At 70.3% G+C, this 21,657-nt stretch overlaps 4 protein-coding genes across 4 annotated transcripts; 1 reads left to right on the top strand and 3 right to left on the bottom strand.

Moving 5' to 3' along the window:
• Window positions 1-52: 52 nt before the first annotated feature.
• On the bottom strand, window positions 53-5,718 carry LOC138100334 (basic salivary proline-rich protein 2-like). Its single transcript, XM_068998146.1, has 13 exons — window positions 5,667-5,718; window positions 5,345-5,532; window positions 4,832-4,993; window positions 4,025-4,124; window positions 3,361-3,570; window positions 2,936-3,043; window positions 2,533-2,620; window positions 2,339-2,423; window positions 2,002-2,249; window positions 1,660-1,781; window positions 971-1,134; window positions 338-477; window positions 53-149 (listed from the first exon to the last, which is right to left on the bottom strand). Exons 1-13 carry the CDS (start codon window positions 5,716-5,718, stop codon window positions 53-55), a joined length of 1,764 nt encoding a protein of 587 aa, XP_068854247.1.
• LOC138100333 (autophagy-related protein 2 homolog A-like) lies at window positions 5,478-13,778 on the bottom strand. Its single transcript, XM_068998145.1, has 20 exons — window positions 13,708-13,778; window positions 13,269-13,395; window positions 12,047-12,160; window positions 11,610-11,771; window positions 11,156-11,234; window positions 10,677-10,764; window positions 10,354-10,450; window positions 9,928-10,070; window positions 9,712-9,842; window positions 9,300-9,448; window positions 8,908-9,037; window positions 8,297-8,457; window positions 7,843-7,923; window positions 7,427-7,533; window positions 7,053-7,145; window positions 6,625-6,695; window positions 6,446-6,525; window positions 5,952-6,175; window positions 5,721-5,820; window positions 5,478-5,532 (listed from the first exon to the last, which is right to left on the bottom strand). The coding sequence occupies exons 1-19, from the start codon at window positions 13,776-13,778 to the stop codon at window positions 5,775-5,777; spliced, it is 2,154 nt and encodes a 717-aa protein (XP_068854246.1). The 3' UTR covers window positions 5,478-5,532; window positions 5,721-5,774.
• A 219-nt stretch (window positions 13,779-13,997) lies between these two features.
• On the bottom strand, window positions 13,998-17,709 carry LOC138100378 (autophagy-related protein 2 homolog A-like). The gene is made up of 10 exons (XM_068998205.1): window positions 17,356-17,709; window positions 16,929-17,079; window positions 16,511-16,633; window positions 16,211-16,316; window positions 15,980-16,100; window positions 15,742-15,837; window positions 15,297-15,393; window positions 14,784-14,913; window positions 14,418-14,512; window positions 13,998-14,047 (listed from the first exon to the last, which is right to left on the bottom strand). Exons 1-9 carry the CDS (start codon window positions 17,524-17,526, stop codon window positions 14,419-14,421), a joined length of 1,089 nt encoding a protein of 362 aa, XP_068854306.1. The 5' UTR covers window positions 17,527-17,709; the 3' UTR covers window positions 13,998-14,047; window position 14,418.
• Window positions 17,710-19,795: 2,086 nt separating this feature from the next.
• Window positions 19,796-21,657, top strand: ARL2 (ARF like GTPase 2). Its single transcript, XM_068998253.1, has 5 exons — window positions 19,796-19,900; window positions 20,336-20,446; window positions 20,657-20,819; window positions 21,047-21,127; window positions 21,327-21,657. The coding sequence occupies exons 1-5, from the start codon at window positions 19,836-19,838 to the stop codon at window positions 21,459-21,461; spliced, it is 555 nt and encodes a 184-aa protein (XP_068854354.1). The 5' UTR covers window positions 19,796-19,835; the 3' UTR covers window positions 21,462-21,657.

Raw genomic sequence — 21,657 nt, 5'->3', positions numbered from 1 at the left:
TAAGGACCAGTCCCCCCTAGTATGAACCCCTCGCTCCCAATAAGAACCAGTCTCAGTCCCAGTAAGAACCAGTCTCTGCCAGTTTATTGGGGGCGGGCCCCCCCCAGTCCCTCGGTGGGGGCGGGGCCGCTCCTCGTGCCGGGGGTGCGCTGGGGAGAGAGGGGGGGATACTGAGGCACTGGGGGGCACAAGGACCCCCCCTCCCAGCACCCCCAGGGCGAACTGGGCACATCCTGACCCCAAACTGGGCCATACTGGGATTCCCTCCCCCCCCCAGCCCATACTGGGCCCCCTCCCAGCCCCCCACCCATCATACTGGGAGCCCCCCGACCCCAACCTGGGATCCTCCCCAGCCCTCTGCCCATACTGGTCCCTACTGGTCCGTACTGGGGGGCGCTGGTGCCGCTGGGAGGGCTCCGGGAGTGGCCGGGGGGGCCCCGGGGGGGCCACAAGTCCATAAAGGGCCTCGGCCAAAGCCTGGGAGGGTCAAAGGTCACAGCCCCGACACCCCCCATACACAGTGGGGACCCCCCGACACCCCCGGGGGGGCATGGGGGGGTCCCGGTGGGGGTTTGGAGGGGTCCCAGAGAGGTTTTGAGGGTCCCGGGGGAGGTCCCAGGGGGGCTTGGGTGGGTCCAGGGGGGATCTGGGGATCCCAAAGAGGTTTTGGGGGTCCCGGGGGGGATTTTGGGGGATCCAGGAGGGCTCGGGGTTTTTGGGGAGTCCCAAAGGGGTTTGCAGGTGTTTGGGGGGCCCCAGCAGGCTCCTGGGGCAGTTTTGGGGGGTCCTGGCTTGGTTTGAGGGTCCATGGAGGGGTTCCAGCGCAGTTTTGGGGATCCCAGAGAGGTTTCCCAGGGCAGTTTTGGGGGTTCTGACACGGTTTTGGGGTCCCGGGGCGATTTTGGGGTCCTGGGGGGGGGGGGGGGCTCAGAGCAGTTTTGGGGTCCCAGGGGGGATTTTGAGGTCGCACCTGCAGGGCCCGCAGTAGCCTCGTCCCCAGCCCGATGGCGGCGCTGGCGGAGGCGGCCCCGAGGGCGGTGACACCGCGGGTCACCCCCCGCGTCACCCCCCGGGTCACGGCCCCGGGGCCGCCCCCCAGCAGCGGCTGCAGCAGCAGGTCCCGGAGCGCCCGCCCTGAGGGGACAGGGGGACACTGGGGACACGGCACGGGGGGCGGGGGACACCCCCCAGGGTCAGGGGACACTTGGGGACGTTGGGGACACTCACAGAGCCGCAGCACCGCGTGCACGGGTGTGTTGGGGACACGTGGGGACACTTGGGGACATTGGGGACACTCACAGAGCCGCAGCACCGCGTGCACGGGGGTGTTGGGGACACGTGGGGACACTTGAGGACATTGGGGACACTCACAGAGCCGCAGCACCACGTGCATGGGGGTGTTGGGGACACGTGGGGACACTTGGGGACATTGGGGACACTCACAGAGCCGCAGCACCGCGTGCACGGGGGTGTTGGGGACACGTGGGGACACTTGGGGACATTGGGGACACTCACAGAGCCGCAGCACCGCGTGCACGGGGGTGTTGGGGACACGTGGGGACACTTGGGGACATTGGGGACACTCACAGAGCCGCAGCACCGCGTGCACGGGGGTGTTGGGGACACGTGGGGACACTTGGGGACATTGGGGACACTCACAGAGCCGCAGCACCGCGTGCACGGGCGCCACTCCCCCCAGCAGCCCCGGCAGTTGGTGACACCGGATGTCCCGAAGCCACTCGGTCACCGCGTAGGACACGACCCGGCCCAGCCCCAGCAGCCTGCAGGGGGGGGGGGGGGACAGCGGGGTACACGTGGAGGGGGGGGGGACAGAGGGGACACGGGGAGGGGGGGGGGACAGAGGGGACACGGGGAGGAGACGCGGGGGGACACAGGAATGGTGAGTCTGGGGACACGCGGGACCCGCAGGCCCCCGACGGCCCCTTTGTTCCGTGTCCCCCCCCGTCCCTCCCCGTGTCCCCTGTGTCCCCCGTGTCGCACCCCTGGCGGTGGCAGAGCCGCTTCAGCCGCAGTTGAGAGCAATTGAGCCGCGCGAGCCCGATCAGGATCCCGGCCAGGGCACCCTGGGGACAGCGAGGGGACAGCGAGGGGACAGCGTCACCGGGGACAGGGACACCGGGGGAACACGGCCACGGGGCGGCCCCCCTGTCCCTGTCACCTGCTCCATGGTGACGCGCTTGCCGCGGTAGTCCAGCCAGACGGGGACATCGGCCGTGAACCGGAACTCGCTGTGGACACGGGGACAGCCCTGTCACCTCCCGTCACCCCCAGGAACACCCCAGGCCGTCCCAGTCCCTCCCAGTGGCCCCAGGCCCACCGGAAGTAGATCGGGGGGGTCTCCGTTTCGGGCTCCTCGTCCGGGGGCGGCTCCGGCTGGGGGGGGTCCCCGACCCCGGGGGGGGCTGCGAAAGGGGGGGGGAAGGACAGTGAGGAGACCCCGAATCCGGGTACACCCCCCAAACCCCGGCCCCAAACCCCCTCCCTCCATTCCACCCCCCGGCCCCCCGGTACCGGGCGAGGGTCCTGGGGGGGGCCCCGTGGGGGGGCTCAGGTGGGCGATGAAGCCGCCGGCGAAATCCCTGAGGAAAATCAGCGCGTCCTGGGGGGGCAAGGACAGCGTGAGACCCCCCCCCACCCAAAACACCCCACGGGACCCCCACCGAACTCCCTAAAGACCCTCCCGCTCCCTCCCAGGACCCTCCCGACACCTCCAGCACTCTCCCAGGCCCCCAAAACCCCCCAGGACCCCCCCAGAACCCTCCCAAGCCCTGTCCCAGACCTCAGACCCACCCCCCAAGGACACCCTGACCCCCCAAAACCCCCCCGGGGCCCTCCAGACCTCCCCAGGACCCTCCCGACACACCCAGGACCCCCGGAACCCTCCCAGGACGCCCCCCCCGCGCCCCTGCCCCACCTGGTCGATGTGCAGGCGCAGGGGGGTCACAGTGACCCTGAGGCAGCACTCGGGGACCCCCCCGGGGGGGGGCGGGTGGGGCAGGACCCGCAGGGCCTTGAGCCAGAGCTGGGGGTGCGGGGGGGCATAGAGAGGGGAGGTCAGAAAGGGGGGATTCAGAAATGGGGGGGGAGGAATAGGGGACAAATTCAGGGAGCAGAATGGGATTAGAAAAGAGGAAGTCAGATTTGGGGGGGCAGATTTGGGGTCACATTTGGGAATTTGGTGGGCAGTGGGGAGGTCTCGGGAGGGTTGCATTTAGGGGATGGGGGGTCAGATTTGGGGGGTCTCAAAGGGGGTGTCAGATTTGGAGGATGTGAGGTCAGATTTGGAGGATGTGAGGTCATCTTTGGGGTTTCCCGGCTCGGGGGGTCCGGGGTCAGTACCGTGGGGGGCTGTGGGGGTGGCCCCCCTCGGGGGTGGCGGCTCAGGAAGGGGGGCGCGGGGCCCCCCCCCAGGCGATCGCGCAGCTCCAGCTCCGGCACCAGCAGCACCAGGCGGGACGTGGGGACCTCCCCTGGGCCCAGGGGACCCCCCCGGGACCCCCCCGCGGCCCCCCAGGGCTCTGCCGCATACGTCTCGTGCTGAAGGCAAACCTGGGGGGGCACAGGGGGGCCGTGGGGCGCAGTGACCCCTGAGACCCCCAAAAGAGCCCCGGGACCCCAAAATCCCCTCCAGGACCCCAGAATCCCGCCCGGGACCCCCCGAACTCCCCAAGTGCCTCCACCAGCCCCATCCAGGACCCACAGAATCCCCCCAGGGGCCCCCCCAGACCCCAATGGCTCCCCGCGGCCCCCCTCATGCACCCCATCTTGCCCAGGTGCAGCTCCACGACCCCAATGACCCCCTCAATGACCCCCCAGTGACCCCCCCATGGCCTCCCAATGTCCCCAGTACCCAAGGACCCCGATGACCCCCCAATCATTCCCCAGTGACCCAAATCACCCCCCAGTGAGCCCCCTGGCCCCTCCGGCCCCCCAACTTGCCCAGGTGCAGCTCCATGACCCCAGTGACCCCAAAGACCCCCCAGTGACCCCCCGGACCCCCCACCTTGCCCAAGTGCAGCTCCATCAGCTGCTCCGGGACCCTCCCGGGGCCCCCCCGGCTGCGCCAACGCGAGGGGGTGGGGCCTGCGCTGCGGGGGCGGGGCCTGCGGGGAGCGGGGCTCAGTGTGGACACACCCACTGCCCTCCCAGCCACACCCACTGCCCCTCCCTGCCACACCCACTGCCCCTCCCAGCCACACCCACTGCCCCAGCCACACCCACTGCCCCTCCCTGCCACACCCACTGCCCCAGCCACACCCACTGCCCCTCCCTGCCACACCCATTGCCCCTCCCTGTCACACCCACTGCCCCTCCCGGCCACACCCAGCGCACAAGCCGCGCCCCTTTTCAGCAATCGGGTTGGGGCTGAGCCTGACCCCGCCCACACCAGGCCCCTCCCAGGGGCGTGGCCATTTCCTCAGCTCCTCCCCCAGGGCGTGGCCTGCCCATCAGCTCTATCCATGCGGTCAAGGGGCATATCCATCCCCAGACACGCCCACCCAAGCCCCTCCCCATTTCGGGCTGTATCCCAACAAATGGCCACACCCAATGGCATGTCCCACCTGTGATGGGTGGGGCCAGGGCCGAGCTCCCACCCCAGAGTACGTCCCAGCCCCACCCATGGGTGTGCCTCCCCAGCCCCTCCCCTCAGAGGACACCCCCCCCAAGCCCTCCCCCACGGGGCGTGTCTTTATTGGCCCCACCTACCAGGGCATGCCCCAGCCCCACCCACCAGGGCGTGTCCCCAGCCCCCTGGGGCGTGTCCCACCTGCAGTGGGCGGGGTCAGGACCGAAGTCCTGCCCCCCAAACAGAGCCCAGGTGAGGCTGAGGTCGCGCAGGACGAGGCGGGCGCGGGGGGGGGGGCAGCCCCGGGGGGGGGCGCAGCCGGTCCCGCTCCCCCCGTGGGACCCCGAAGTGCCCGGGGAGCACCCGCAGGGGGCCAGGGGCAAGCCAGCGCACCCGGGGGGTGGCCTGGGAACGGGAGCACAGAAATGTCACCCCAGCGTCACCCCAAAGTCACCCGGGGCCAGCCAGCACACACAGGGGCAGCCTGGGGGGGGACATGGGGTCAGGGACACCCAAATGTCACCCGGGACACCCCAACATCCCCGAAGGGCGGCCTGGGGGCGTCAGGGACACCCCCAAAACCCCTTGGGGACACCCCAAAGTCACCCTGGGACCGCCCCAAAGCACCCCCAGGGACCCCCGGCACACAGAGAGGTTCCGGGGGGGGGGCACGGGGGCTGTGGGAACCCCCCCAACCCATCTGGGACTCCCCCAGGACTCCTCCAGTCCCCAGAGCCCCCCAGCCCCCCCACTCACAGGCTCAGGGGTCTCAGGGGCCTCGAGGACGCAGAACCCGTCAGGATCGGGGTCGGGGCCGGCGCTGCCCCCCCGGGGGGGGCTCAGGGGGGGCTCGGGGGCCTCGGGGAGGGCCCGGGGGGAGCCCCCCCCCTCCCCCGGGAACAGGTACAGAGACACGGGAGGGGCTGGGGGGCGCGGGGGCTGAGCTGGGAGGGAGAAGGGGGGTCAGAGACTCCCTGGACCCCAAACGGCTCCTCCGGATCCAGAACAGCCCCCCCAGACCCAAAACGGCCCCCCTGGATCCAGAACAGCCTCCCCTCCCCAAAACACTCCCTCCAACTTAAAACAGCCCCCCAAAGCCCTCCCCTAAGCAAATTCCCTCCCCCCCCCATACCGGGGGTCCGAGGGTCCCCGGTGAGGGTCCCGGGGGGGTCCCTCAGGGCGTCCGTCAAGTCCTGCTGGTTGATCGGGGCAGGGGGGGTCGCGGGGAGGGCCTGTTGGGGGGGCAAAGTCGGGGGAGGAACACTGGGGGTCCCGGTGCCCCCCCAGACCCGTTTAGGGCACCCGTGCCCCCCCAGACCCCTCTGTGGCCCCCCCAGCCCCATTTTGGGCCCCCCAGCCCCACCTGTTCTCCCCCCGGGGGGGGGCTCGGGGTCTCCCGGAGGTCTCTCCACGGGTGCTCCCGGGCAGGGGGGTCCGGGGGTAGGTCCGTCGGTGGGGGGGGGGTCCCGCGGGGGGCCGCGGGGGGGTCCCCAGGTGCCGCAGCAGGCGGGCGATGGCGGCGGCGCTGTCGGCGCAGGTGCGGCCCCGCAGGCGGGCGGGGGCCACCAGCAGCTCCTCGGGAGGGGGCTGGGGGGTGGGGGGAGGGTCACCCCAAATCGCACTGACCCCCCGCACCCCCCCGACCCTTGCTGAACTGCCCCGAATGCCCCCAATGCCCCCTCACCCCCGAGCTCTCAGGACCCCCCCGGGCCCCAGCAGCTCCTCGGGGGGCTGGTGGCGGGGGAGTCACCCCAAATCGCAGCGACCCCCCGTGAGCCCCCCCGAACCCCCCCCGGGTCCCTTTGCCCCCCCCCGAACCACCCCATTGTGGCCTGCCCGCAGGCCTCCCCCACTCACTGCCCCTCCCTCGCCGTCTGCCCCCCTCCAGGTGGTCAGCAGCAGCTCCAGGAAATCCACATCCAGCACGGACACGAAATCTGGGGGGGACAGGCAGAGTGACCTCCCGGACACCCCCCAGACACCCTGGGGGTCACTCGCAGGGAGGGGACATGGGGGGGTCCCGGGGGGGTCGCTACCCCTCTGCAGGTCCAGCGGCCCCCCCCCGCAGCGCTCGCTCAGGAACACGGAGCCGTCATCGACCAAGAGCCTGGAGGGGCAAGGGGGGTCATGGGAGTCGGGACCCCCGGAAATCCCCCAGGGAATCCAAAACACCCCCGGGAATCCTAACCCCCCCCCCCCAGCACTCCCTGAAACCCCCCCAGGACCCTCCTCAAAACTTCTCCAGGGTGCCCAAGACCCTTAGAACTCCCTAAAAATCCGCTGGGACCCCCTAAACAACCTCTGGGACCCGCCTAAACCTCTCCAGGATCCCCCAAAAACACCTCCTGCAACCAAATCCCTCTGGGCACCCGACTCCAAAATCCCCTGGGATCCCCCAAACCTGCCTGTGGCCCCCCCCAACCCCCCCTGGAACCCCAAGCTCCCCTGGGACCCCCAGCCCCACCTGAGCCCCCCCCGGCGGGGGTCACGGCCGCTCCCGCAGGTGACACTCAGGGTCTCCGCTGTCACCAGCACCCGCAGAGGGAGGGGCGGCGGCCTGGGGGGCAATCCCAAAACTGGGTCACCCCCGCAGGAAGGGATCGGGGTGTTCCCCCCCCGGGACCCCCAGATTGGGGTGTCCCCCTCCCCAACCCTCCCCCCCATTGGGGTGACCTTGAAGGCTCCCCCAGACCCCCCCATTTTGAGATGCTCCTCTCAGGGAACCCCAAAAGCCAGGGGACCGATAGCCCCCCAAAGGACCCCCATTTTGGGATCACCCCCTCCCAGACCCCCCTGGGCCCCCTGTTTTGGGGTCCCCTCCGGTTTTGGGGTGCTCACCTGTAGTCAAGACCGCAGCGCTGCAGGTGCAGGTGCAGCTGAGTCAGGGGAGTAGGGGCTGTGTACCCCAAAACCGGCTCGTCCTCCAGGGCCAGCAGGGCCAGAAGCTGGGGGGTAGGGGGATGACACCCCAACAGTGACCCCGGGGCCACGCCCCAAAAAGGGAAATTCTCCCAAAGAGAGCCCCAAAACTGACAGCCCCGAAAAGAACCCAAAAACAGGAATGAGCAAAAAACCCTCAAAACAGGAATCCCAAAATCTGGAATTCCAAAACCGGGAACCCCAAATCCCCCAACAAGGCCCTCCCCAAATGAGACACCCCCTCCCCCCCCCAAAAACCCAGGGTCCCCAAATCCAGGAGTCTCCCCAATGTCCCCAAACGAGGTCCCCAATGTCTCCAATGTCCCCCCGCTCACCTGGCTGTACCAGGGGGTCCCAGGGGGGTCGGGGCGGTGCCGCAGCATCACCCCCTCGAGGGCCACTGCCACCACCAGCTCCTGGCGACATGGGGACATCGGGACACAGGGGGGACATGGCGGTGTCCCCAGCAGCCCCCGCCCCTCTCCGGCTGCTCGATGTCCCGGCTGTATCCCCAATATCCCCTCCTGCCCCTTCCTCTGTCTTCTGTCCCCTCCGTGCCCCCTTTTGTGCCCCAGCGTCCCCCCGTGTCCCCAAACGTCCCCCTCATGTCCCCCCATGTCCCCTATCCCACAATGTCCCCTGTGCCCCCCACCTGCTGTCCCCTGCGCCCCCAATGTTGCCCTATTCCCCCTGCCCCGTCCCCTCCGTGCTCCGCTGTCCCCTCTGTGCCCCAGAATGTCTCCCAACGCCCCCCACCCTGTCCCCCCCCGCTGCCCCTGCTGTCCCCACCTTGGTGTCCCCGCGGGGGGCGACGCTGCTGCCCAGGGCCAGCGCCAACATCCGGGGGATCGGGGGGACCCCGGGGGGGGGTGCGGGCTCGTCCCAGGGCACCAGGGTGGGGTGCAGGGAGGGGGGCGGCCCAGACCCCTCCCCCTCCTCCGGCAGCGGGCCTGGGGGACGAGTGCAGTGGGGGAGGGGCTGGGGGCCCCTAAAACAGGGGCAACCCCCCCGAACCAGGGACTGCCCCCAAACTCGGGGCCTCCGCCCCTCCACGCCCCTCCCCATAAACAGATAGCCCCTCCTCCACACTGAGGTGCCCCCCCCCCCCCCCCCCCCCAATTTTCAGGGTGCTCCTCCCCCCTAATTTTTGGTGTCCCCTCCCTCGTTTCTCCCCTGTCCCCCATTTTGGGATACCTCCCCCCCAGATTTTGGGCCCCTCCCCCATTTCAACTGCCCCCATCCTGCCCCCTCCCCCCCGCTATTGCCCCCCACCCCCCCCCCCTTTTTGGGCCCCATCCCCATTTCAGGCCCCCCCCCCCCCGGTTCTGGCCCTCCCCATTTTTGTTGTCGTCGTCCCCCCCCCCCCGTTTTTGTCCGTCCCCCCCCCGTTTTTGGGGTACCGTGACTCAGGACGAGGCTCCGGACGTCAGCGCAGGCCCGGGACAGCCCCCGGACCCCCCCCGGGCGGGGGAGGACACAGAGCCGCCCCTCCCCCACCTCCAGCACCAGCCGGGAACCTGGGACCCCCCCCTGGGGACACCCCAAAAATCTGTCACATACTGCCCCTCCTCCACCAGCCGGAACCGCCCCGGGGACACCCCGAGGTCACCCAGGAGGAGACACAGAAGGATGGGGGGGCCCTGTGCTGACACAAGGGGGGACCGGGGGGATAGGAAAGGACCCAAGGGACCCCAAAGTGACACAGGAGTGACACAGGGAACTCTGAAATGACCCAGGAGTGACTCAGGGTGACAATCGGGGACCCAGGGTGACAGACAGGGGCTCCCCTCACCGCGGGGGGACAGTCGGCGGTGACGCGGCCCCAGGGGATGGTGACAAGCATGGCGCCGCCGCTCTGGGGGGGCTCGGGGGGGTCCCCGGTGTCCCCAAGGTCCTGCGGAGACCCCCGGGAGCCTTCATCCTCCTCCTCCTCCTCTGAGTCTAGGGGACAAGGGAGGAAGGATCAGGGGGACCCCCATACCCGGGGTGACACCTGGGGGTCACCCAGGGGCCAGCCAAGGCTTGGAGAACACTTGGGGCTTTGGGGCACCCAAGGAGCAGCCAGGATTTTTGGGGAGGCCCAAGACTTTGGGGGGACACCCTGTATTTTCGGGAGGTCCCGGAGACTTGGGGACACCCCGGCTTTGGAGACGCAGCTGGAATTTGCGGACACCCCGTATTTTGGGAGGTCCCGGGGGTCTCACCTGTGCCCAGCGCGGACTTGCAGGGCCGGAAGAAGGCGGGGCCTTCCGAGGGGGTGGGGTCCTCGGAGGGGGCGGGGCATTCCGAGGGGGCGGGGCCGGCGGGGTCCCAGAGCAGGAGGTCGTTGTTGATCCTGGGGCGGGTTCGGGGGGGGTCAGGGGGGGTTTTGGGGTCCCCCCAGGTTTCGGGGCCCCCCCCGGGTTTCAGGCCCCCCTCACCGGTTGTAGAGGCGCTGCAGCAGCTCTGGGGGGCTGAGGCTCACGTGGGCACGGGGCAACGTCACCCGCAGGGTCCAGGGGGCCCCCCCCAGGGCCCGCCCCACAAACACCCCCAACTCCTCGGGGGTCCCCGGCAGCACCAGCTGGGGGGAGGAAGGGAGACACCGTGGGTTTGGGGGGGTCAGTGGGCCCCCAAATCCCTCAGAGAACCCCCCAGGACCCCCAAACCCCTGAGGGACACCCCCAAAGCCCCCCAGAACACCCTGCCCTTGCGGGGACACCCCAAAACCCCTCCCAGAAACCTCTGGGGACCCCCAAATCCCTCCCAACACCTCCCAGAGACTCCCAAATTCCCCCACATCTCCCCAAAAGCCCCCAAACCTCTCTGGGACCGCCCAAACCCTTCTTAGGAAACTGGGGGGGCACCTCATGGCTCTCGTAGATGCTGCGCCGGGCAGAGAACGGGGTCGGGGGGGGCCCGGGGGGGCTCCTGGGGGGTGCAGCCGCCACTGTCACCTCTAGCCTGCGGGACACGGGGAGGGAATAAGGACACCCTAAAATCCCCCCCAACCCCGGCATCTCCCAAAAACAGACTCTGGGGACCCCGCCATGACCCAAAATCCCTCCTGCAGAATGCCCCAGGGCTGGCCCTCCATCTCAGGACCCCCCCCAAGCCACCCCCAGACTCCCCCCACCTCCCAGATTTCGGGGTGCCCCCTCAAGACCCCCCCCAGGGCCCCCCCGCTCACGTGGGGACACTGCGGGGCCCGCTCGGGCCGGGCCCCGGCTCCGCGTGCAGGCAGGGTAGGGTCCCCAAGTCCTCGGCCTCGTACGTCACTGGGGGGCACGGGGGAGACACGGGGGGGGGGGGGTCACGGCTGTGCCCCCCTCATCCGGTCCTCCTGCCCCATTTGTGCTTTTCCTGCTCCCACCCCCAGTCCCCAAAGATGTCCCCCCAGTGTCCTCCCTCCGACCCCCCATGTCCCCTCCTCGTCACTGGGAGTGCCCCCCTGTGGCAGCCCCCCCCCCCCCCCCCCCCCGCGACCCTCCCGCCGTGCCAGGTCCTGTCCCTTCAAATGTCCCCCCCAGGTCCCCGTTGTGCTCGGAGTGTCCCCTCCCCACCCCACCGACCCCCCATGTCCCCCCTCGTCCCACATCGCGCCCTCGTGTCACCCCTGTCCCCACCCCGCCACCCCCATGCCCCCCCCGTGTCCCCTCCGCTGCTCACCGTCCAGGCTGTCGCAGGCCGCAGCCCCGCCCTCCGGCCCCGCCCACCCGCGGGGCGCCCCCAGCCCCACCCGGAGGCTCTCGGGGCGCAGCCGGGGGGGGGGGGGCGCGGGCGGGGGGGGGGCGCAGGTCGGTCAGGGGCAGCCGCAGCCGCAGCCCCGCCCACGGCGCCGCCCAGCGCACCAGCGGCCACGCCCACCGCGCCTGGGGGCGGGGCAGCATCAGGACACGCCCACTGCGTGCGGCAAGGCCGCACCCACCCAAGCCGCTCCCCTGGGCCACGCCCCCTTCCAGAGCCCCTCCCCACTCCTGAGCCGCTCCCACCTCAAGCCCCTCTCTACGAGCCCCCCCCTTTCAAGCCCCTCCCCCTTTGCCCTCAAGCCCCACCTCTTTTCCAGTAATACCCACTCAAGCCCCTCCCCCTCCCAGCCCCACCCCATCCCAGCCCCACCCACCTTCGGAGAGGGCGTGTCCTCCTCCCCCGTGGGTGTGTCCCGGCCGTGGGCGTGGCCACAGAGGGCGGAAAGGGCGGGGCCGAGGCGCTCAAGCAGCCCCAGGTCCAGCTCGGCCTCGGGGGGGCTCAGCTGCACCCCCAACTCCAGTGGGGGAAGGGGGCCCTGGGGGAGGAAAAGGGGGGGTCAGGGGGGGCTGGGAGTCGCTGGAGAGGGATTAATGAGGGTCGGGAGGGGGTTAATGGGGGTCTCAGGGGGTCCAGGAGTGTCCTCTGGGGGGACTCTGGGGACATCACTGCGGTCAGGGGAGGAATTTTGGGTTCCTGGGGGGGTTTGGGGCAACACAGGAGACCCCAGGGATGATGAGAGGTCTCCCAATGCCCTCCCCCCGCCCCAAATGCTGCCTGGGGGGGCAGAGGGGCCCCCCCTCCCCCACTCACCTCGGGCAGGGGTGGGGCCCCGGGGGGGGCAGGGCTGGGGGGACCCCAGCGCAGGCGGAGCACGGGCTGGGCAGCGGCGGTCCCGGCGGCCGTGGGAGCGGGGAATCGCAGCACCTGAGGGCGGGGCCAGCGAGGCTGGGAAGGGCGATCACACCCAGGCAGACCCCACCCCTTTGTGTGAGCCCTGCCCCTCCAGCGCCGCACCCATTTCCCCCCGCTGGCCACGCCAAATCCCTCAGGCTCCTCCCCCTTGTCGCGTTCAGGAGCCAGGACACACCCATCTGCAGGCCCCACCCACAAGCCCCGCCTGTCTTTAGGCCCCATCCACCTGCGGCCTGTGGGACCCCACCCCCAACCGCCTCCTAGCCCCACCCATTCCTGGCCACACCCATGGCTGTCCCCAGTTGTCCCCTCGTGTCCCCATCCGTGTCCTCCCTCACCTCCCTCCGTATCCATCCCTGCCACACTCACCCCAGGCCCAGCCCACCCCAGCCCAATTCTCTGGCCACACCCACCCCGGCCACACCCTCTGATCACGCCCACCCCCCGGCCACACCCTCTGGCCACACCCACCCCCGGCCACACCCTCTGGCCACACCCACCCTCAGCCCCACCCTCTGACCACGCCCACCCCTGTCACACCCACCCCGGCCACACCCTCTGGTCACGCCCACCCTCAGCCCCACCCTCTGACCACGCCCACCCCGGCCACACTCACCCCGGCCACACCCTCTGGCCACACCCACCCTCAGCCCCACCCTCTGACCACGCCCACCCCGGCCACACCCTCTGGTCACGCCCACCCTCAGCCCCACCCTCTGACCACGCCCACCCCTGTCACACCCACCCCGGCCACACCCTCTGGTCACGCCCACCCTCAGCCCCACCCTCTGACCACGCCCACCCCGGCCACACTCACCCCGGCCACACCCTCTGGTCACGCCCACCCTCTGACCACGCCCACCCCGGCCACACCCTCTGGCCACACCCACCCTCAGCCCCACCCTCTGACCACGCCCACCCCTGTCACACCCACCCCGGCCACACCCTCTGGCCACGCCCACCCTCAGCCCCACCCTCTGACCACGCCCACCCCGGCCACACCCACCCCGGCCACACCCTCTGGTCACGCCCACCCTCAGCCCCACCCTCTGACCACGCCCACCCCGGCCACACCCTCTGGCCACGCCCACCCTCAGCCCTACCCTCTGACCACGCCCACCTGTATCCTGTCTGGCTCCGCCCCCGGCAGCTCCTCCAGCAGCTCCAGGCGGGCAAGCGAGAGCCCCCCCCGGGGCCCCCCCGCGCCCCCCGCGTCCAGCCCCAGCTGCGCCCCCCCCGCGCTCAGCCTGGGGGGAGGGGCGCGGTCAGAGCGGGGGGGAGGGGGGCAAAGGGGACACAAACGTGGGGACAAAGGAGGGACAACGGGAGGGGTGTTGGGGGCCCACAGGGGGGCAGGAATTGGGGGAGAAAAAAGGAGGAAAAAATAAGGAAAAGGAAGAAAAAGGAGGAACAGAAACAGGGGGATAACTGGGGGATGGGCGGGCAAATTTGGGGACAAGGACGGACGAAGAGATGGAGAAGGAAGGGGGTGAGGGGGGACACGGATGAGGACACGAGGGGACGTTTGAGGATATGGGGGGGGACACGGAGGGCCATACCTGAGGTGGGGGAAGGGCAGGGCGTGGTCCCAGGCTGGGTGGGCGTGGCCATCACAGAGTTCCGCCCACATGCGCTGGTGGGCGGGGCTTGGGGGCCCCTCCCCCTCGGGCAGCACCGCGGTGACCGTCCCCAAGGTCACCTGCAGCCGCAGCCCGCCCCGCCACGGGGGGCCCCGGCCTGGACACGGCGTCAGAGACCCCCCCCCATGGGACCCCCGGGGGATGAGAACACCCCCAGAGGGACCCCGGGACTGGGGACACCCCCCACCATTGGGAACCCCCCGGACTCACCTGGGGGGGCGGAGCTGTGGGGGGAAGGGCGGCGGCACCGGGGGCTGCCCTTGGGGGGGGAGGGGCACACGGGGTGGGGTCAGCGCTGCTCCCCCCAAACCCCAAAATTTCTCCCAGAACTCCCAAACACCCCCAAAATATCCCCCAAAATGAGTCTACAACTGAATCTCCAGGATCCTCCACTAAACCCCCAAAGTCCCTCCCCCAAAGACCCCCAAATAAACCTCCAAAAATAAACCCCAAGTCCCCCTCCCAGGACCCCCAAAACCCCCATAAATCCCCCCCAAAAGCCCCCAATAACTCCCAACCCTCCCAAACCCTCCCCCAAAAAAACCAAATAAATTCCTTCAAAATTCCCGACAAAAGACCCCAAAAAACCCCAAATTTTCCCTCAGACCCCCCAAAGCCCCCTGACTCACATCAGGGCTGGGGGGGGCACTGCCTGCGGGGGTCTCCCCGGGGGGGGCTGCACTGTCCTCTCCCCCCAGGGACCCCGTCATGGAGTAGAACAGCTCTGGGGGGGAGGAGGAAGAAAGAGGTGAGGACCGCCCCAGAACCCCCCGGCCCCCAAAATCCCCCCCGGACTGCCCCCAGCCCCCCAAACCCACCCCAGACCCACCCAAACTATCCAGGCCACCCAAAATCCCTCTGAGACCCCCCCAAAGCCCCCAACCCCTCCCCAAACCTCCCCAGACCCCCAAAGCCCCCCCCCAGAAAACCCCTCAACCCCCCCAATTTCTCTCCCAGCCCCCCCAAGTCCCCTCCAGGCCCCCCCACCCCCTCACCGCTGTCGGGGTCCCCCCCGGGGGGGCTCGGAGGGTCGCCACCCCCCCCGCAGGCAGCGGCTCAGCTCCCGCTCGATCAGCGCCAGGTCCTGGGGGCCCAGGGGGCGGCTGCGACCCCCGGGGGAGGACTCTGGGGGGGCACGGGGAGTCAGGGGTCCGAGGGACCTGGGGGTCCAGGGAACCCCAAAACCCCCCCAAAATCCCCCCCCCACCCCGAGGAAATCAGGTTCCCCTTATAACCCCCCAAATCCCTCCCAGACCCCAAATAAACTACCCCGAAGTTCCCCCCAACCAAAACGCCCAAAAAGGCTCCCCTGGAGACCCCAAAAGCCCCCCACAAGGGCTCCAGGGGGGGCCCAAAATCCCCAAACCCCCCCACGAGGGACTCGAGGGCCCAGGGGGAGCCCAAAAACCCCCCCAGAGACCCCAAACCCCTCCCAAAGGACTCAGCCCCCTCCCCCCCAGGGTTTGGGGTGCCCCCCCCCAGGGGTTGCGTAATTTGGGGGGACTCACCGGGGGGGTCGAGGGCCCCCAGGAGCCCCTGCAGGGTCCCCAGCAGGGGGGGGGGCAGCAGCAGGTGCAGGGCCCCCAAATTCCCCTCCAGCTCCACCTGAAACCTCAGAAAATGAGACCCCAAAACCCCCTGAAATCCCAAACCCTCAGAACCCCCCCAGCACCCCAAAAGTGGCCCTCAGATCCCGCCAGTGCCCCAGACCCCCCTGCCCCCAGGATCCCCTCAGCCCCATAAAAGCGCTCCAGGACCCCAAAACCCCCAGAAATCCCAAAAACCCCAGAACTCCCCCGGCATCACAAAAACCCAAAAACAAAAACTGAGTCCCCCTGGACTCACCAGCATTCCAAAAACTCCAACACCCCCTCCCCCACACGCCTCCAGGACTCCCCCCAGAACTCCCCCAGAACCCCAAAAGTGTCCCCCCCCGTGTCCCTCCGTCCGCACTGAGGGTCCTGGCAGGGCCTCGTTCTGTTTCAGGCGCAGCCGCAGCTCCGAGGGGCCCGGGAGGAGCCCCCCCAGCGCGGGGGGGGACACGGGGACCTGGGGGTACATGGAGACACTGAAGGGACAGCGGGGGGACACAGGGACACAGGTAACACAGATGTCCCATACCTGCTCCCAGGCAGGGTGTGGCACACACAGGTGACACGGGGGTGGCACAGGTGACAGCAGTGTCCCCTACCTGTGCCCAGGCCGGGGGCAGCTCCTGCCACAGCAGCCGCAGGTCCCGCAGCCGCAGCGCCTTGAGCAGCACCGCGGGGGGGCCGCCCCCGGGACCCCCCCCCGCATCCTCGAACTCGGCCCTGGGGGGACAGGGACACCTGAGACCGCCCCCGACAGACCTGGGACCTCCCGGGACTCTCCGGGACATCCCCCAAACACACCTGGGATCCCCCCGCGCCCCCACCCTCACCTGGGCAGGTGCAGCTCCAGGGCCCCCCCAGGGCCCCCCCCGGGCTGCGGGGGCAGCTCCACCCTGAGCTCAGCCTCGTCCAGCAGCACCTGCAGCCGCCGCAGAACTGGGGACATCGGCAGACGTTGGGGGACAGGAGGGACACGCGGGGGGACACGGGGAGTTCGGGTGCGGCCTCCACACCCCCAAACAAGGACGCCTCCCCCTATGTCCCCACCCAGGGACACCTGGGTCCCCTCTCGTCCCCCCAAATCCCCCCGGCCCCTCCTCGCCGTGTCCCCCCACTGTCCCCAGTGTCACCTGTGTCGATGGTCAGCGCCAGCGCCTCCAGCCCCTCCAGCGGGGGCGGCTCCGGGGGGGTGTCCCGGCCCTGCTGCAACTCCCCCGGGCAGGGCGACCCCGGGCCCGGCGTCCCCGGCTGCCCTGCGGGGACACCGAGGGGACACCGCGGGGTCAGGGGCCACGAAGGGACACCGGGGAGTCAGGGGGACAGGTGGGGACACTGTCAGGGGCCACGAAGGGACACCGGGGATTCGGGGGGGGGGCAGCGGACACTGCGGGGGCTGGCATGGGGGGGGGACAGGGACCTGGGGGAGTTGACAGGGGGAGGTGACCGGGACCTGAGGAGGTCACCGGGGGAGGTGGCAGCGCCCTGGGGGTGGTGACAGAGCCCCGAGGGAGGTGGCTGGGACGTGGGGGAGGTGGCAGCGCCACTCACGGGGTCGCAGCACGAGCCGGAGGTGGCTGAGCCGCAGCCGCACGGGCTCTGTCCCCAGCGCCGCCCAGGGCACGTTGACTGTGACGGCCCCGACGCTGCCCTCGCGCAGCTCCAGGAGGGCCCCGGCGCCCGCCAGCAGCTCATCCACGGCCTGGGGGGGCGGGGGATCAGGGACCCCCGAACCGCGCCCAAACCGCCCCCAAATCATCCCAAAATCACCCCAAATTCAGCCACAAAACCGCACCAAAATCACACTCGAAATCATCCCAAACCCACCCCAAAATCACCCCCCATTCCCCCTTCGCCGGTGTCCCCCCGCTATCCCCTGTCGCCCGGTGTCCCCCCAGTGTCCCCTGTGCCCCCCGCCACCCCCGGTGTCCCCCCGGTGTCCCCCCGTCCTCCCTGTCCCCCCGGTGTCCCCGCTGACCGCCGCCCGCAGCCGCAGCTCCCGCAGAGTCCCGGTGCCGCCGCGCAGGTCCAGCCCGAGCTGCTCGAGTCGCAGCGGCTCCTCCAAGAAGGGCCCGAGCCAGCGCTGCAGCGCGTACCGGGCCGCGCGGGCCTTCAGCGCCTCGGGCCAACCCCGCGCCCAGCGCGGCATCGCCGCACCGGCACCGGGAGCGACACCGGGATCGGGATCGGCACCGGGATCAGCCGGGATCGGCACCAGGATCAGGATCAGGACCAGCACCGCGATCACCGAGATCGGGACCGGCACCGGGAGCGACACCGGGACCGAACCGGGGTCAGCACCGGCCGCACCGGGAGCCACCGGTGTCGCCGCTTCCGGATCCGCCCACACACTTCCTGTTGCAAATCGCGACTCCCATTGGCTGTCGTGAGTTTTATTGACGGCGCGCAGCGCCAGACAGCAACGAGAGCGCCGCAAAGACGTGCGCGTGCGCTCCGGCCAATCGGCGCCCGTGGAGCGCGGGGGGGCGGGCCCGGGAGGCTTCCGGAAGTGACGTTGGCGAAAGTGCCCGGAAAGGGGGATAGCTGGGGCTGGGGGCGCTTGGGGGGCGGAGTTCGGAGGGGAGGGAAGGGAAGGTTCGGGGGGGGCTGGATTTGGGGGTGGGGGGCAGGTCTGGGGCCGGGGACCGGTTTGAGGGCATTTGGACGCGGCAGATGTGGGGTTTAGAGGGGCAGACCAAGGCCCTGGAGCGCACATGGAGGACACAATTGGAGTGGAGGGACTCGGGGGGGGGGGCGGGGCAGAATTGGGGTCTGAGGGTCTCTGGAGGGGCAGATTTGGGGGTTGGGGACGCTTGGGGGGACAGGTTTGGGCGTCGCGAGGGGGCTTTGGGGAGGTTTGGGGGTGGGGCGGGACCCCCCGAGGTCCCCTCGAGGGCGCTTTTTGGGGATAATAAAGGATTTTTGGGAGGGGGAAACGCCTGAGTGCGTCCCTGAAATCCTCACGAGACCTCCAAGACTCCGAGACCCCCTCGTGCTGCTTCGTTTATTGGCGCGCCGGGCATCCCGGGGGGGGGGTTCCCCGTTTCGGGGGGGTCAGTACCGGGCCAGGCGGCACATGTCACACCTGCAGGACCCGGCCGACACTGTCCGGAGCCGCCGCGAGCCCCCGGGGCAGCGCAGGGTCACCTGCACCTGGGGGTAGGGCCGGAGAGGGTGGGCTCAGCGGTGGGCACGCCCTGGGACACACCCGGCTTAACCCCGCCCACCCCATCCCGGCCCCGCCCAGCTCCTCGCTTGCCACGCCCACACTGCACACGCCCTGCCACACCCTCGCAGGCCACGCCCACACCCGTGCAGCTCCGCCCAAGCCCCACCCTCAGCCCCTCCGAGCCCCACAGGCCCCGACCACGCCCTAGAAAGCCCCGCCCACGCCCCGCCTCCCCCTCAGCGCCCGCCATGCCCCGCCCCCCGCTGTGACTCCGCCCACCGCTCCCCACGACCCGCCCACCCTGGTCACGTGTTCCATGGTGCAGCAGCGGGCCTCGGCCAGCAGGGGGCGCCCTCCAGCGTCCAGCAGCGCGCGGGGGGCAGGGCCGGCACGTGACTCGCAGTGGCCAGCGCATGCGCCCAGCGAGGCCCCGCCCCCGGGCCGGCAGCGCCCCGCCCCCCGCGGGAGGGGCACCGGGACCCCTGGGAAAGGGGGGGGAGGGGTGAAAAGGGCGGGGTCTTCAACTGGAGGGGGCGGGGCTGTGAAACTGTGGGCGAGGCCCCAAAGTCCTGGGCGGGGAAGCATCCCAGTCCCGGCGGTCTCGGGGGGGGGGGGGGGGGGGAGGGATCTCCAGTGGGGTCTGGGGGAGTCCCATGGGGCGGGGCGGTACCGGGGGGATACCCCGGGATGTTCGAGGGTCCCGGAAGGGATCGGAGTTCACGGAGGGGTTGGTGGTCACCGGAGGATGGGGCATCCTGGGGGGTCCCCGGGGGTCCTGGGGGCTCTGGGGGTCCCGCGGCTGTGGGAAGGTCCCTTTGGCATGGGGACCCCAGGGACGATGGGAGGTCCCGGGGGGCGTCTGGGGGGCCCAGGGGTAGATGTGAGGGTCCCAGTGGGGGTCTGGGGGACCCGTGGGTCCCCTCGGCTCTTACAACGGAGGCGGCAGCCAGGGCCGGGGGTGTCAGGCATGGCCGGGGGCAGCAGCAGGAGGAGGAGGAGGAACAGGCTCCGAGCGGCCATGGCGAGGGGGGCGGGCGGATCTGGACCCCCCTCGAGTCCCTCGGGACCCCCAAACTCCCCTCCCCGGGACCCCCCAGCTCCCGGCTCCGCCCCCGCCCCGCCTCGCGCTCCTCCCGGCCACTAGAGGGCGCCGAGCGGAGCCGCCGAGAACCCGGAAGTGGCGGCGGGAGCAGGAGCGCGTGGGCCAATGAGCGGCGGGGAGCGAGGTCAGGGGTGGAGCGGGCCAATGGGCGGTGCCGGAGGGGGCGTGGCCGGCGCGCGCGGCCGCCATGGGGCTGCTGACGATCCTGAAGAAGATGCGCGAGAAGGAGCGCGAGCTGCGCCTGCTCGTGCTGTAGGCGGGGCCTGCGGGGGCGGGGCCTGCGGGGGCGGGGCCTGCACGGGGAGGGGCGGGGGGCCGTTCGGGCTGGGGGATGGGGGGGGGAGGTGTTCCTGGTGTGGGTGGGGCATAAGGGGGCTGGGGGTGGAGCTTGGGCGGGGCGGGGCATGTGGGGAGTGGGCGGTGCTTGCGAGGGTGGGGCTTGGTGGGGAGGAGTCACTGATGGGTGGGGTCAGGGAGGGTGGGGCAGTGGGTGGGGCAAACAAGGGGTGGGGCTAAAAGCCACAATAGTGCAGGGCCTAGAGGGGGCGTGGTCAGGTGTGGGGGGTGGGACTCATGGGGCGGTGCCTGAGGGAAGGGGCTGGGCTAAAGACAGGGAGGGGCACCGGAAGGGGCGGGTCTCTGTTTGGGTGTGGCTATGGGTGTGTCCTGAGGCCCCGCCTCTCACAGGGGATTGGACAACGCCGGGAAGACGACGCTGCTGAAGCGGCTGAACGGGGAGGACGTGGGGGGCACCTCCCCCACCCTCGGCTTCAACATCAAAACCCTCGAACACCGCGGGTGCGTGGGGGAGGGGCGGGGCAGGGGAGGAGTCACGAGCTGGGGGAGGGGCCGTGGTGCTGACCCCACTGACCCCACGTGGGCCATGTTGACCCCGTTGATGACCCCGGTGACCACTGTGGTCCCGATGAACCTGAGGACCGCGTGTGGCCACGCTGAGCCCACACTGACCCTGTCACTGACCCCGCTGACCCCAGCACTGTCCCCCAGGTTCCAGCTGCACATGTGGGATGTGGGCGGGCAGAGCTCGCTCCGCTCCTACTGGCGCAACTACTTCGAGAGCACGGACGGGCTGGTCTGGGTGGTGGACAGTAGTGACCGCCAGCGCCTGCGGCTCTGCGCCAGTGAGCTGCGCGCCCTGCTCCGCGAGGAGGTGACACTGGGGCCGGCCTGGGGACAGGGGGACACCCATGGGACAGGGGACGGTCTGGGGAGGGGTAAGGGATCATGGGGAGAAATGGAGACTTGGGAGATGTGGGATTGGTGGGGAGGTCATGGGGACATGGAGGACTTGGGGACACTGGGGACACGGGCACGGGACCGGAGGCTGTCTCGGGGCCAGGGGGTCCCGGGGGCTGACACCGTCACCGCTGTCCCCAGCGCCTGGCGGGGGCCACCCTGCTCGTGTTCGCCAACAAACAGGACCTGCCCGGGGCACTGCCGGCCAGGGACATCCGTGAGGTACCCCCCAAATGGGACCCCGAATCAGGGACACCCTGAACCTGGGACCTCCCAAACCCAGGACCACCCCAAATCCCCCCATCCCCTCCTTTTCCAGCTCCTGAGTGGAGCCCCCTCCCCACCCTGGGTCTCCCTGGACAGTGGGGGGTGGTCCTGACCCTGGGACCCTCCAACCCCACGATGTCTCTGCTGTCTTCAGGCCCTGGAGCTGGACTCCATCCGCAGCCACCGCTGGCGCATCCAGGGCTGCTCGGCCTTCACCGGCCGGGACCTCCTGCCTGGCCTGGACTGGCTGCTGGATGACATTGGGGCCCGCCTGTGCCCCCCCGACTGACCCCGGACCCCCTGGACACCTCCGGACCCGGGGAGCCCCAAATCTGGGACCCCTGATACCTGGGACTCCCCCAGAGACTGGACTGGGACCCCCCCCTCGGATATTTGGGGGAGGGTCCTGACCCTTGGCCTCCCCCGGGCCGGGTTTGGGGGGTCCCACCCACTCCTGGTGCCAATAAAGTCGTGGTTGATGGAAA

The sequence above is a fragment of the Aphelocoma coerulescens genome, chromosome 31, assembly GCF_041296385.1.
Source record: "Aphelocoma coerulescens isolate FSJ_1873_10779 chromosome 31, UR_Acoe_1.0, whole genome shotgun sequence".
NCBI lineage: Eukaryota > Metazoa > Chordata > Aves > Passeriformes > Corvidae > Aphelocoma > Aphelocoma coerulescens.
Note: the sequence above shows the minus strand (reverse complement) of the source record. Positions and strands in the feature narration are given on the sequence as shown.